Source organism: Salvelinus fontinalis, chromosome 4 (assembly GCF_029448725.1).
Source record: "Salvelinus fontinalis isolate EN_2023a chromosome 4, ASM2944872v1, whole genome shotgun sequence".
Classification (NCBI taxonomy): domain Eukaryota; kingdom Metazoa; phylum Chordata; class Actinopteri; order Salmoniformes; family Salmonidae; genus Salvelinus; species Salvelinus fontinalis.
Window position 1 is genome coordinate 62867054 of NC_074668.1, and position 13546 is coordinate 62880599.

Genomic DNA, 13546 nt, shown 5'->3' on the forward strand with positions numbered 1-13546 from the left:
ATGGGCATCTGCCCATCCATCCACTCCAATCTAGTGCACACACTCCAGTCCCCTCTCTAGTCACATGGAGGGTAAGTAATGGTTTGGGCCTGTGCTGTCAGATTGGAATCATCTTAATTAAATTCCTGTGACAATGCTAATGGGAAGAAACCATGACGGATGAGTAGGCCCCTCTAGTCTACTTCAACACTCTATTTTTACTCTCTTGTCCCCTGGGAGAAGAAAATGCACACCAGTGGGTTTTGAAAGAGCACTTTGTTACAAGGTCTAGTGGAGAAAGTCCCTGACTATTTTGAGTATCTCAGATCTCCACTTGAACTTGAGCCCTCTGTGTATGAAGAAAAGGACACATTACTACAAAGAAAACAGTGACCTGTTTTATAAATCAGAGATGCAGAATGTCTGAAGGTGAGAGGATTATGCCTAGAGACGAGAGAAACATTTGAAGGAAATATGGTGCTGTTGATGTTTAAGCCCCACTTTGCCCTCAGAACAGCCTCAATTTGTCCGGGCATGGACCCTACAAGGTGTCGAAAGCGTTCCACAGGGACACTGGCCCATGTTGACTCCAATGCTTAACACAGCTGTGTTAAGTTGGTGTGATGTCCTTTGGGGGGTGAACCATTCTTGATACACACGGGAAACTGTTGAGCGTGAAAAACCCAGCAGCATTGTAGTTCTTGACATAAACCGGTGCACCTGGCACATACTGCCATACCCCAGTCAAAGGCACTTAAATCTTTTGTCTTGCCTATTCAGCCTCTGAATGGCACACATACACAATCAATTCATGTCTCAGTTGTCTCATGGCTTAAGAATTCTTTAACATGTCTCCTTCAGTTCATCTACACCAGTGGTTCCCAAACTTTTATAGTCCCATACCCCTTCAAACATTCAACCTCCAGCTGCGTACCCCCTCTAGCACCAGGGTCAGCGCACTCTCAAATGTTGTTTTTTGCCATCATTGTAAGCCTGCCACACACACAATATACGATACATTTATTAAACATAAGAATGAGTGTGAGTTTGTCATAACCCGGCTCGTGGGAAGTAACAAAGAGCTCTTATCGGACCAGGGCACAAATAATAATATAATAATCATCAATCATTTTGCTCTTTATTTAACCATCTTACATATAAAATCCTATTTGTTCATCAAAAAATGTGAATAATTCACCACAGGTTAATGAGAAGGGTGTGCTTGAAAGGATACACATATTGTAACTCTGCAATGTTGGGTTGTATTGGAGAGAGTCTCAGTCTTAAATCATTTCCCACACACAGTCTGTGCTTGTATTTATTTTTCATGCTAGTGAGGGCCGAGAATCCACTCTCACATAGGTACGTGGTGGCAAAGGGCATCAGTGTCTTAATAGCGCGATTTGCCAAGGCAGGATACTCTGAGCGCAGAAATCTGGCAGTGGCTTCTGATTTAATTACATTTTCACAGAACCGGTTGTTGCAATTTCGGTATATCGGTAAGTGGACTGGAGGCAGGGCATGAAAGGGATAATGAATCCAGCCGTTTGTGTCATCCGTTTCGGGAAAGTACCTGCATAATTGCGTACCCAACTCACTCAGGTGCTTCGCTATATCACATTTGACATTGTCCGTAAGCTTGAGATCATTTGAACACAAAAGACCTGTGTGTTATCCTTGTTAATGCAGACAGAGAAGAGCTCCGACTTCTTAATCATAGCCTCATTTTTGTCCCGCACATTGAATATAGTTGCGGAGAGTCCCTGTAATCCTAGATTCAGATCATTCAGGCGAGAAAAAACATCACACAGATAGGCCAGTCATGTGAGAAACTCATCATCATGCAAGCGGTCAGACAAGTGAAAATTATGGTCAGTAAAGAAAACTTTAAGCTCGTCTCTCAATTAAAAAAAACGGGTCAATACTTTTCCCCGTGATAACCAGCTTGTAAAAACATTACATGCCCATATCATTGCATAGTGCAGAAACTACACGAGAGTTCAGGGGCCTTGCTTTAACAAAGTTAACCATTTTCACTGTAGTGTCCAAAACATATTTCAAGTGGTCAGGCATTCCCTTGGCAGCAAGAGCCTCTCGGTGGATGCTGCAGTGTACCCAAGTGGCGTCAGGAGCAACTGCTTGCTCGTTACCACTTCACTTCCCAGTTTGGGAATACCTGATGTACACTGATTGAAGCGGATTCAGCAAGTGACATCAATAAGAGATCATAGCTTTCACTAGGTCAGTCTATGTCATAGAAAGAGCAGGTGTTCCTAATGTTTTGTGCACTCAGTGTAGTCTGGATGCTCTATTAAGTGGGCTCAGCAGCAGCAGTACAGGCCAATGCGCAGCACCCCCTTGGCATTACAAAAGCTGTCTGCTTTGATTAAGAATATTGGTCCCTGACGGAGTCCATTAACTAAGGTTGTACTAGATTAATTATTAAGATCAACTTTAAAATGTGCAGTGATCTAAGGTGGCTGTGGATACAGTGTATGTGTGTGTGTGTATCACCTGTAAGCTAGACCCAGGGCCCAGGAACTGGCTGCACAGTACAGGGAGTCCCGCACCTTGGCTTCCTTGCAGCTGGAGCATGTCTTGGTAGGGAAGAGGCCAGTGGTAGGGCTTTGGTAGTTCAGAATGGTGGTCTTCACTAGAGAGAGAAACAAGAGAGAGGTGATCCCTCACGCTTTCAACTATATTTTTGTTTTGTATAATATTGTACAACAGCTGATGAAACAAACATTGACCAGTGTTCTTTCCTGATAGTTGCTGGTTAGAAATACAATATACACAGGAGCTTCTAATCAGCCTGTTTGCATGGGTGAGAGTTTAGGCTTGCCTGGTGACATCACCATGCGGTAAATTGGTTAATAGACCAATAACAAAGAGAGTTACAAACCTCTGACAGTTTTAAGTTTTCTCCTGCCCACTCAGACCACTCCCAGACAGTCATAGCTAAATTCTTGATTGATAAATAGTTTTTGTCCATTGTAGTGGAAAACTATTACAGTAAGGTACTTAATTGTTAACCAGAAATTATTTGATATAAAAATGGCTACATTGGGCCATTAACATTGTTTGTTGTTGCAAATTGTGAAATGGAATGGAAAATAAAGGTATGTTAAATCTGTTTAACATACCTTTATTTTCCATTCCATTTCACAATTTGCAACAACAAACAATGTTAATGGCCCAATGTAGCCATTTATGTTGTATGTTGTGTATGTTGTTGTATGTTGTTGTATGTATGTTGTGTAGTTATTGTTGTAAAACCAGACATCCCAATAAGGTGTGTTACTGCACATGTGAAGGTAGCAATAACTTTGGTCTTTAGGTCATATACATTCCAGAGTGACACACGTGTTTATCTTCATGGAAATCCTCAAAATATTATTGAGCTTTATTAAAGAAAGTCACACTAAAACAGAAGGCCTGGAATCACAGGAATGTATCTGTCACCAAACCACCCTCTACCCCTCCCGATGAATAATCTGTCTGAACAGGGTACTTCATTTTTCATCACCACATTATGCCAGAGCAAATGAAGGGGACATCCATTCTGCCGGATCGTTTGTTAAAGAGAGTCCGGGTCAATTCAAAGAGACAAAGTCAGCATAGCCGGGATAAAGAGGCGATGGAGGGAATTAAGCAGAATATTAATAAACCCTTCAGTAACTTGGCAGTGAAAATTACTTTGACCCCAGAGGCTGCTTGGGAAAAAACACATTAAACAGACAGTGCCTCTTCTGGCCAATTTCATATGTTAACCAGAGTTAAAAAGTAGCATCGTATTGGGGCTTCCCCTGGCATTGTGAATGTAAAAAGAAAGCTGATTGAAAAGTTGCTACGTTAATTTCCCGCCATTTCTCCCCACATGCTCTGGAAAATGTATTATTTTGTTTCCAACAATACTTCCTTGTAATACTATGATATTGCTAGTCTATTCAAATATGTGCTTGGTAATATAAATAACAAAACGCCAGAATTGGAAACACCAACCTACTTCTCCTCACCACTGTCTCACCAACACTGTAAACTAGCTTCTAGTGAGCGCGTACCAGTAGATTCACAGATTTTAGGCACAAGTTCTTCAACCGGCTGTTCAAAACAGCGCCATTTCTGTTCTTTTGCTGAACACGGCCCAGGTCAGATGTGTAAGATTACGTATTATTTATGTATTATGTATTATTTTGTCCTTTCTTTCAACAAATTTTCATCATTTATCATCATCTGTAGGCTATTGTAAATAACCTCTGGAACCAGTCTACTCATCACCTGCACTGTTTAATAAATACCACCTATTTTGACCTCGGCAAATCCGACCATGACGCCATCTTGCTCCTTCCGTCTTATAGGCAGAAACTCAAACAGGATGTACCAGTGACGAGAACCATTCAACGCTGGTCCGACCAATCGGAAGCCACGCTTCAAGATTGTTTTGATCACACGGACTGGAATATGTTCCGGTCAGCCTCAGAGAACAACATCGGCCTATACGTTGACTCGGTGAGTGCGTTTATGAAGAAGTGCATTGGAGATGTTGTACCCACTGTGACTATTAAAACCTACCCTAACCAGAAACCGTGGATGGACGGCGGCATTCGCACAAAACTGAAAGCGCGATCCACCACATTTAACCATGGAAAGAGGTTTGGGAATATGTCTGAATATAAACAGTGTAGCTATTCCCTCCGCAAGGCAATCAAACAAGCGAAATGCGAGTACAGGGACAAGTTGGAGTCGCAATTCAATGGCTCAGACACGAGACGTATGTGGCAGGGTCTACAGTCAATCACAGACTACAAAAAGAAATCCAGCCATGTCACGAAACCGACGTCACGCTTCCAGACAAACAAAATACCTTCTTTGCCCGCTTTGAGGATAATACAGTGCCACAGTCGCAGCACGCTAACAAGGACTGCGTCCTCCCATCTCCTTCTCTGATGTGAGTAAAACATTTAAACGTGTTAACCCACACAAAGCTGCTGGCCCAGACGGCATCCCTAGCCGCGTCCTCAAAGCATGCGCAGACCAGCTGGCTGGTGTGTTTACGGACATATTCAATCGCTCACTATCCCAGTCTGCTGTCCCCACATACTTCAAGATGTCTACCATTTTTTGTCTTTGCCTTCTTGGGTACAGGAACAAACTAAATTACTACCGCCCCGTAGCGCTCACTTCTGTCATCATGAAGTGCTTTGAGAGACTAGTCAAGGATCGCATCACCTCCACCTTACCGGCTACCCTAGACCCACATACTGCCCCAACAGGTCCACAGACAACGCAATCACCATCACACTGCCCTATCCCATCTGGACAAAATTAATACCTATGGAAGAATGCTGTTCATTGACTACAGCTCAGCATTCAACACCATAGTACCCTCCAAGTTCATCATCAAGTGGGAGGCCCTGGGTCTCAACCCCGCTCTGTGCAATTGGGTCCTGGACTTCCTGACGGGCTGCCCCCAGGTGGTGAAGGTAGGAAACAACATCTCCACTTCGCTGACCCTCAACACTGGGGCCCCAGAAGGGTGTGTGCTCTGCCCCCTCCTGTACTCCCTGTTCACCCATGGCTGCGTGGCCATGCACGCCTCCAACTCAATCATCAAATTCACAGACAACACAACAGTAGTGGGCTTGATTACCAACAACGACGAGACAGCCTACAAGGAGGAGGTGAGGGCATTCGGAGTGTGGTGTCAGGAAAACAACCTCTCACTCAATGTCAACAAAACAAAGGAGATGATCGTGGACTTCAGGAAACAGCAGAGGCAGCACCCCCCTCCACATCGACGGGACAGCAGCGGAGAAGGTGGAAAGTTCCTCGGCTGACACATCACAAAATGAAATGGTCCACTCACACAGACAGTGTGGTGAAGAAGGCGCAACAGTGCCTCTTCAATCTCAGGAGCCTGAAGAAATTTGGTTTGTCACCCAAAACCCTGACAAACTTTTACAGATGAACAAATAGAGAGCATCCTGTTGGGCTGTATCACAGCCTGGTACGGCAACTGCACCGCCCTCAAACGCAAGGCTCCCCAGAGGGTGGTGCGGTCTGCACAACGCATCACCGGGGGCAAACTACCTGCCCTCCATGACACCTACAGCACTCAATGTCACAGGAAGGCCAAAAAGATCATCAAGGACATCAACCACTGCCTGTTCACACCGCTACCATCCAGAAGGCGAGGTCAGTACAGGTGCATCAAAGCTGGGACCGAGAGACTGAAAAACAGCTTCTATCTCAAGGCCATCAGACTGTTAAATAGCAATCCCTAACTCAGAAAGGCTGCTGCCACTTTAATAAATGGACAACTAGTCACTTTATACAATGCACTCTAAACAATGCCACTTTAATAATGTTTACATATCTTACATTACTCATAATCACATATATAATGTATTTTATACCATCTATTGCACCTTGCCTATGCCGCTCGGCCATTGCTCATCCATATGTATGTACATATTCTCATTCACCCCTTTAGATTTGTATGTATTAGGTAGTTGTTGGGGAATTGTTCGATTACTTGTTAGATATTACTGCACTGTCGGAACTAGAAGCACAAGCCTTTTGCTACACTCGCATTAACATCTGCTAACCATGTGTATCTGACAAATACAATTTGATTTGATCCTCTGACTCTTCGACTCAACTGTTTCTGCTCCAAGCCCAACTAACTAACTTGGCTGCTGGGTCCATAAATGTAACCTACCTTGACTCACTTTTCTCACATTCAATCTCTGCTTTAGATTTGGAAAAGGCAATATAATGTATTTGGGGGCACATCAGAAGAAAAATGGCACCTTAGTAAGACTCCTCTGAATCAAAACCACAGTAAAATATGTTATTATTCTCTAACTCCAAAGACACAACAGCACTCTAGATGCAAATAAACTGAGGTTGGAGTTGCTCAGTCTCATATGATGATATTATCATCCATCAACCTAATGTCCCACTAAATCAACAGCTAATGCTGTTTCTTAGAATGGTCCATTCCTCTGCTCCCAGACAGTGAAAGAAAGAAAGAAAGAAAAATAAAGAGAAAAAAGAAAAAGAGGTAAAAGAGACATCCACAACAAAACATAAAGCTTGTTTTAACATTTCTTAATCTCCCCGAGCCAGTGTCAGATACTAGCCCTATGCCTCCACTATAATCAAGTGTGAGAATGAAATAAGAAACCCGAGGCCCACACAGGAGAAAAAGAAGACAAACTGTGAGAGACAGTGATGTCCCTAATGTCTTTTGCTCAGAAATGATAGGGAATAAGTCCACACTGCATCCTAAGAGCATGTAATGCCACTGGCTTAAAAAATGCACTTTTTTTGTAGAAAATGGAACTAGAATCATCATTTCATTACCTCTGAAGCAAAAAAAAAGGTATTCATCCACTGGCCTGTGCATTGGCGATAACAACTGCTGCTATGCTCCCTGCTAAAATTAAGCAAGCACATTCAACTGCTATGTACCGACCACAAAATTAAGCAAGAACATTTCAACATATTGTTATGTCACAGAGAACGTTTCTGAGAGAGCAACAGGGGGCTTGATGCATGTTATTGTTGCAGTACTCTTCCATTCAATGCTAGTAGAACAAATCACTCACAACCTCACCTGGAGCAATCTAAAGCTTTCCCGAAATGCAACCAATCTGACTGAGAAGAAAAGGGAATGGGAAAAGCACTGAGTAAAATATTACTATAATATAGGCTACGCCACAAAAAGTGTGCTGTCACATTATTGCAAAAGCTAAAATTGCATCCGTTTTCCTTAGAGAACAAAACATGCACCAAACATATAAAAGCTACAGGGGTAACATGAATGCAAAATGCATGAGTAATGAGTGAGATTCACTTTCATCCAGGAAGCCCAGGTGGTGAGAAACACTGGTAGGTTGTTCTCTTTAGGGATGTCTGTCACCATGACTTCACACTGCAGGACTGGTTTCAGATGAGGGACCAGTTGCTCCCCTAGTGCTTTTCCTGTAGCATCCTCATTTCAACCTAGACAGTCTGTGAAATAACCCTCACTTCTGGGAAACTTTTCTCATCAAAATTTCACAAGTATGCTGTCTTTTCTCTACAGCCGTCTTATACTAGCCTACGGGGTGGGATACAAAAATAACACAACCCTCTGGATTTCAAACATGAAACACGACACCATATTGATCAAATTTGCTCCCCCAAAACATGGGCAATATCTGATAACTCACTGAAGTATCTTCGTTGCCTGTCTTCAGTAGAACAAAAACTGTGATTTTCCTTTATTCAAATAGGCTCACAACATAAAACATAATAGAAGCTGTATTGCCCTTGAAAAGTAATTTGTCTTGAACATAGGTATAGCATTTAGACCACAGCCCCAGGTCACAGCAAAGCACAGATCACAATAGACTACATTCTATCCTTCATAAAATTACAATGTAATGCAACACACTTCCTCTGTTTCCACACTGAGCAAAGGGTGTCCTGCCTTTAATGAAGAAAGCCATGAGATCTGTTGCCACGCTGTATCCATGCACCCCCTGTCATCATCACAACTGACCAATGGGGTGTGACATGTCTGCCAATGGTGCGGTAACTTGTGAAAATGGCGTGACCTGACTCAGACAGACTCAGATTAGAGCCCATGGGCTCTATTTTCGGCTAGTGTTAAGGCAGCGCTAGTGTCAAATGCACGTTAGTTTGAAATTTCGCAATGGCTATTTCCAGCCCTAACGCCAGGTTAGTCAATTTATCTGTCTTGAAAATCCGCTTGCTTACGCTCAAATGGGTGTAGTGGAAATATTTGAAGTGTGTCCTTAAAAACATGATTCAAAGTGCTAATTTCAGGCAGTGCCGATAGGGATATTTGAGACCAATCAAAAGCTGCCTTTAGCAGTAATGCAGTTGGTTATGGTTTGAATTTTGACAGTGGAAACGCAGCCTATCCAGCCTTGACGCACACTGCCCATACGCGCATGGAACAAAAGTAGCCTAACGTGCTTTTTGGTGCCTGTATACTTCGTATTTAGAAACATGAAAAACAAATGTTTTCTACATTTCAAGTTATTTGATTAAAAACCAAGCATAGGCTCCCCTCCTCTCAATTAAGGCTTTTTTTGTGTCTGCCCAATGCAATCGCAAAGTAGTCAAGACTGTCAATAAAGGATTTGGCTCCTGAGACCGCTTGGAAATAAATCTTAATCACCAAAGCTTTATTATATCAAAAAAATCGAATCAAACTTTATTTGTCACCTCCACCGTATACAAAATGTGTAAACCTTACTGTGAAATGCTTACTTACAGGCCCTTAACCAACAGTGCAGTTCAAGAAAAAGTTAAGAAAATATTTACCAAATAAACTAAAAGTAAAAAATTATAAAAAGTAGCACAATAAAATAACAATAACGAGGCTATATACAGGGGATACCGGTACTGAGCCAATGTGCGGGGAAACCGGTTAGTGGAGGTAATTTGTGTAAAAGTTTTTATTTATTTTTTAAATGGAGGGGGGTTGTCAATGTAAAAAATCCGGTGGCCATTTGATTACCTATTAAGGAGCCTTTTGGTCCTAGACTTGGCGTACCGATACCGGTTGCTGTGCGGTAGCAGAGAAAACAGTCTATGACTTGGGTGACTGGAGTCTTTGACAATTTTATGGGCTTTCCTCTGACACCGCCTAGTATATAGGTCCTGGATGGCAGGAAGCTTGGCCCCAGTGATGTACTGGGACGTACGCACTACCCTCTGTAGCGCCTTACGGTCAGATGCCGAGCAGTTACCATACCAGGCGGTGATGCAACCAGTCAGAATGCTCTTGATGGTGCAGCTGTAGAACTTTTTGAGGATCTGGGGACCCATGCCAAATCTTTTCAGTCTCCTGAGGGGGAAAAGGTGTTGTCGTGCCCTCTTCACGGCTGTCTTGGTGTGTTTGGACCATGTTTGTTGGTGATGTGGACACAAAGTAACTTGAAACTCTCGACCCGCTTCACTTCAGCCCCGTTGATGTTATTGGGGGCCTGTTCGGCCCGCCTTTTCCTGTAGTCCACGATCAGCTCCTTTGTCTTGCTCACATTGAGGGAGAGGTTGTTGTCCTGGCACCACACTGCCAGGTCTCTGACCTCCTTCCTATAGGCTGTCTCATCGTTGTCGGTGATCAGGCCAACCACCGTTGTGTCATCAGCAAATTAATGAGGATGTTGGAGTTGTGTTTGGCCACGCAGTCGTGAACAGGGAGTACAGGAGGGGACAAAGCACACACCCCTGAGTGCCCCCAGTGTTGAGCGTAGCAGACATGTTGTTGACTACCCTTACCACCTGGGGGCAGCCTGTCAGGAAGTCCAGGATCCAGATGCAGAGGGAGGTGTTTAGTCCCAGGGTCCTTCGCTTAGTGATGAGCTTTGTGGGCACTATGGTGTTGAACGCTGAGCTGTAGTCAATGAACAGCATTCTCACATAGGTGTTCCTTTTGTCCAGGTGGGAAAGGGCAGTGTGGAGTGCGATTGAGATTGCGTCATCTGCGGATCTGTTGGGGCGGTATGCGAATTGGAGTGGGTCTCGGGTATCCGGGAGGATGCTGTTGAAGTGAGCCATGACCAGCCTTTCAAAGCACTTCATGGCTACCGACGTGAGTGCTACAGGGCAGTAATCATATAAGAAGTTTGAGAGGAGTAAAACAGTGAGCTGACATTCACTTGTATCTATGCATTGTAGGCAGGACCACATTATTTTAGCCATGCAGGTCCCGTTTTTGATTTTTGGATGTGCGTAAAACCCTCCATATTCTGTGTTGTTTTAATATTATATGCCCATGGCGAGAAATGATGGTGCCTGTAAGTGTGACATTTTAAAACAAGTTGTTTCTTTGTTTAGTTTAGAATTTGATTAGAATCATTAGTTCACTTTTTAGGCCTTATCAATAATGAATTTAATCTTGCTTAATGACAGTAGGCCTCGCCTCTATATCAGTGGGAATGCTATTGAAGCCATGCAATTACTTAGAACAATGGGGACTGCAAATGGGTTCAAGTTAACCTATTGAGGAAAGATGGGATAGGTCTACATTTTGTTATTTTGTTTCTGTAAGCCATTTAACAAACTATAACGGACTAACATTGATATTCGAGTTGTTTCCAAGGCAATACATAAAAGTCTGTAAATACACAACCTGAAGCAACCACATATTTTGCCATGGAGCACGTTCTGATTGGGCCAGTGAGGGGCCAAGCCTCAACACACCCACAACTTGTTTATTTATCAAAACCCAGACCTTTCCGTGGCAACACCACCAAGTGCGCCAATAATTTTGATAGTGAAAATAGCTCAAATATTTCTAACACATCCCTGAAACAATAGCGCTACCGCCTGCACTTAGATTTACCATTGCGTCAGCTTTGTTAAAATAGAGCCCTAAGAGTAACATACAAAATGAAAACCATATCTCAAACCTAAATACTGTAAAGCTACGAATAAGCTCGAAAGGACCTCACCTTTGAGGACGTCTTCAAAACAAGGATTTTAAATAGTAAGTACTTTAATTGTAATTACAGTGCTTACCTGCATTGTAGTAGCGGTCAAGTTTCTCCCATAGTGGCTCATCCTCCCGGTGGAGAATGGAGAGCTTGAGAGGTTCATAGATGGAGCCTGAGGATAGATACAAAACACAATTCTTGACAGAACATTCATTGTTGAGCTCGAGCTCAATTGGAGGTAATTTGTTCATGCATCAGGTGACTCTATGATACTTTCCCACACACTCTGGAGACACACACTACAGTAACTATGTGTCAAAGAAAGACTCCCATAAACACTTGGGGAGTATTAGGCTGTAAGACTGATGCCACAAAGGTTCCTAGTTATCAGCACTTCTATCACACATCTTCAGAAACAAATGTATGTAGACCTAAGTGTTAAACATATTTTATAGAATGGTTTTAGATAATGAAGAATTTAACTACACATGGGATTGAAGAACAATATCATAAACACATTGTCAAAATAAATCAGTATCAGTCATTTTTTGCGATTTCCGTCAGAATACAATGAACAGTCCAGGTCACACAAAAACCACAATGCATTGATGCATGCAATCATGACATGGCCCCATTTCCAACTCACATTTAGTCATTGTAAATATCAAAACAAACCTCCAGCAAGAAGTGTGATTTCATTCACTGAGCACAAATTTAAAATATAATGGAACTTGCCACCATTTCAAGCTTTCTTCAGAGCCAAGTGAATTTCAGGGGAGCCCCATCTGTTGGACCACTATTTCAGACAAATTTTATTTTGGAGTGATTTACATTTTAATGGGATCGACCTTGGGTCAATACCTCAGGTACTGAAAAAGCCACATTTCCAGTCAAATTACCATAATTTCCATCAGCTTTTAAGTAGTAGGGACAAAGCCATCACTTTTCAAGATAACTCTGCAGAGGCAGTGTGAGGCTAATATGCAAATTAAAGGTTTTATTTCATTTCTACTGAATAGAAACATGGATCGAAGTCTGTGGTTGTTGGAAAATATTGTGTGATTAACTTCACTGAGAGAGTTCAATATTTGTTAATACTAGGCTTATGAATTGAATACTGGTTATATAATTTTCTATTTTCATTCAACAGTATATTGGTTGTACTATATTTGGTGGGAACCCTAGGGAGAGAGTGTCAATCATAGGTGCAGCAAAAAAGTGAATTATGACGACAACTTGATTACCTGGATCATTTTTAGATACAGTAGTGTATACCCAATTTTATCTCACAAAATCTACCCCATGTATTGAACGTAGCCTATTTCCAAGACTGATATTTTGGTATATCATCCTGACCAAGCCACGTAGACAGCAGTAATAATAGTCTATCACAGCATTTTCAGCATATCATACCATTCACCTGAAGAAAACTGAACACAGCAGGATGGTAGCAGCTTAATTTGGGAGGACAGGCTTTTGGTAAATCCTGAAGCGGAATGGTTTCAATGCGTTTGATGCCATTCCATTTGCTCCGTTTAGCCATTATTATGAGCCATCCTCCCCTCAGCACCCTCCACTAAAACTGACATATGATACTAGGGTGGTATAGTAATACAGAACTCTGGCTGGCAAGATTAATAATTGAAATGTATAATTTGGAGTGATGTCATCCTGCTAATTGTCTCAGAACGATATGCAGGCATTACTCTCGATTAAATCTAGATTTAGTTCAACCCAGTTTGAAAGGCTTTGGGTTTGGAGTGCTTGCTACCTCTTTTTTAAACTTATTTTACCATGTAAGTTGACTGAGAACACATTCTCATTTACAGCAACGACCTGGAGAATAGTTACATATGCTCAATTCACTACTTACCATATCTTTTTAGTTTCCGAGGAGCTTTGGAAATCTCACATTCCGAGCTGGCCATTTTCAAAAGGTGAGGTAAAGGGCATTCGTCTCTCAGCTAAATTACAAATCTACAGCAATTCACAGGAGGGTTAGTAGAGCGGCTTAAGAAAAAAAATCAATAATGAATCACATAGCAAGTTAATATTAGGTGGCAACAAAACAGACAACAAATGATAAAACATGAATACGCTATGTAGCC

The 13546-nt window shown here is 42.2% G+C and overlaps 1 protein-coding gene across 5 annotated transcripts in view; it reads right to left on the minus strand.

Moving 5' to 3' along the window:
* LOC129854149 (phosphorylase b kinase regulatory subunit beta-like) overlaps positions 1-13546 on the minus strand; it is an 80664-nt gene that overhangs the window by 65838 nt on the left and 1280 nt on the right. For 4 of the 5 annotated variants that reach the window (XM_055920906.1, XM_055920908.1, XM_055920907.1 and 1 more), the window contains exons 2-3: positions 11524-11610; positions 2494-2632 (exon numbers count right to left, since the gene is read on the minus strand). In XM_055920906.1, coding sequence (XP_055776881.1) covers positions 2494-2632; positions 11524-11610 — 226 coding nt within the window. Of the gene's footprint in view, positions 1-2493; positions 2633-11523; positions 11611-13311; positions 13416-13546 lie in introns of all 5 variants that reach the window. The other variant, XM_055920910.1, reaches the window with a different exon arrangement.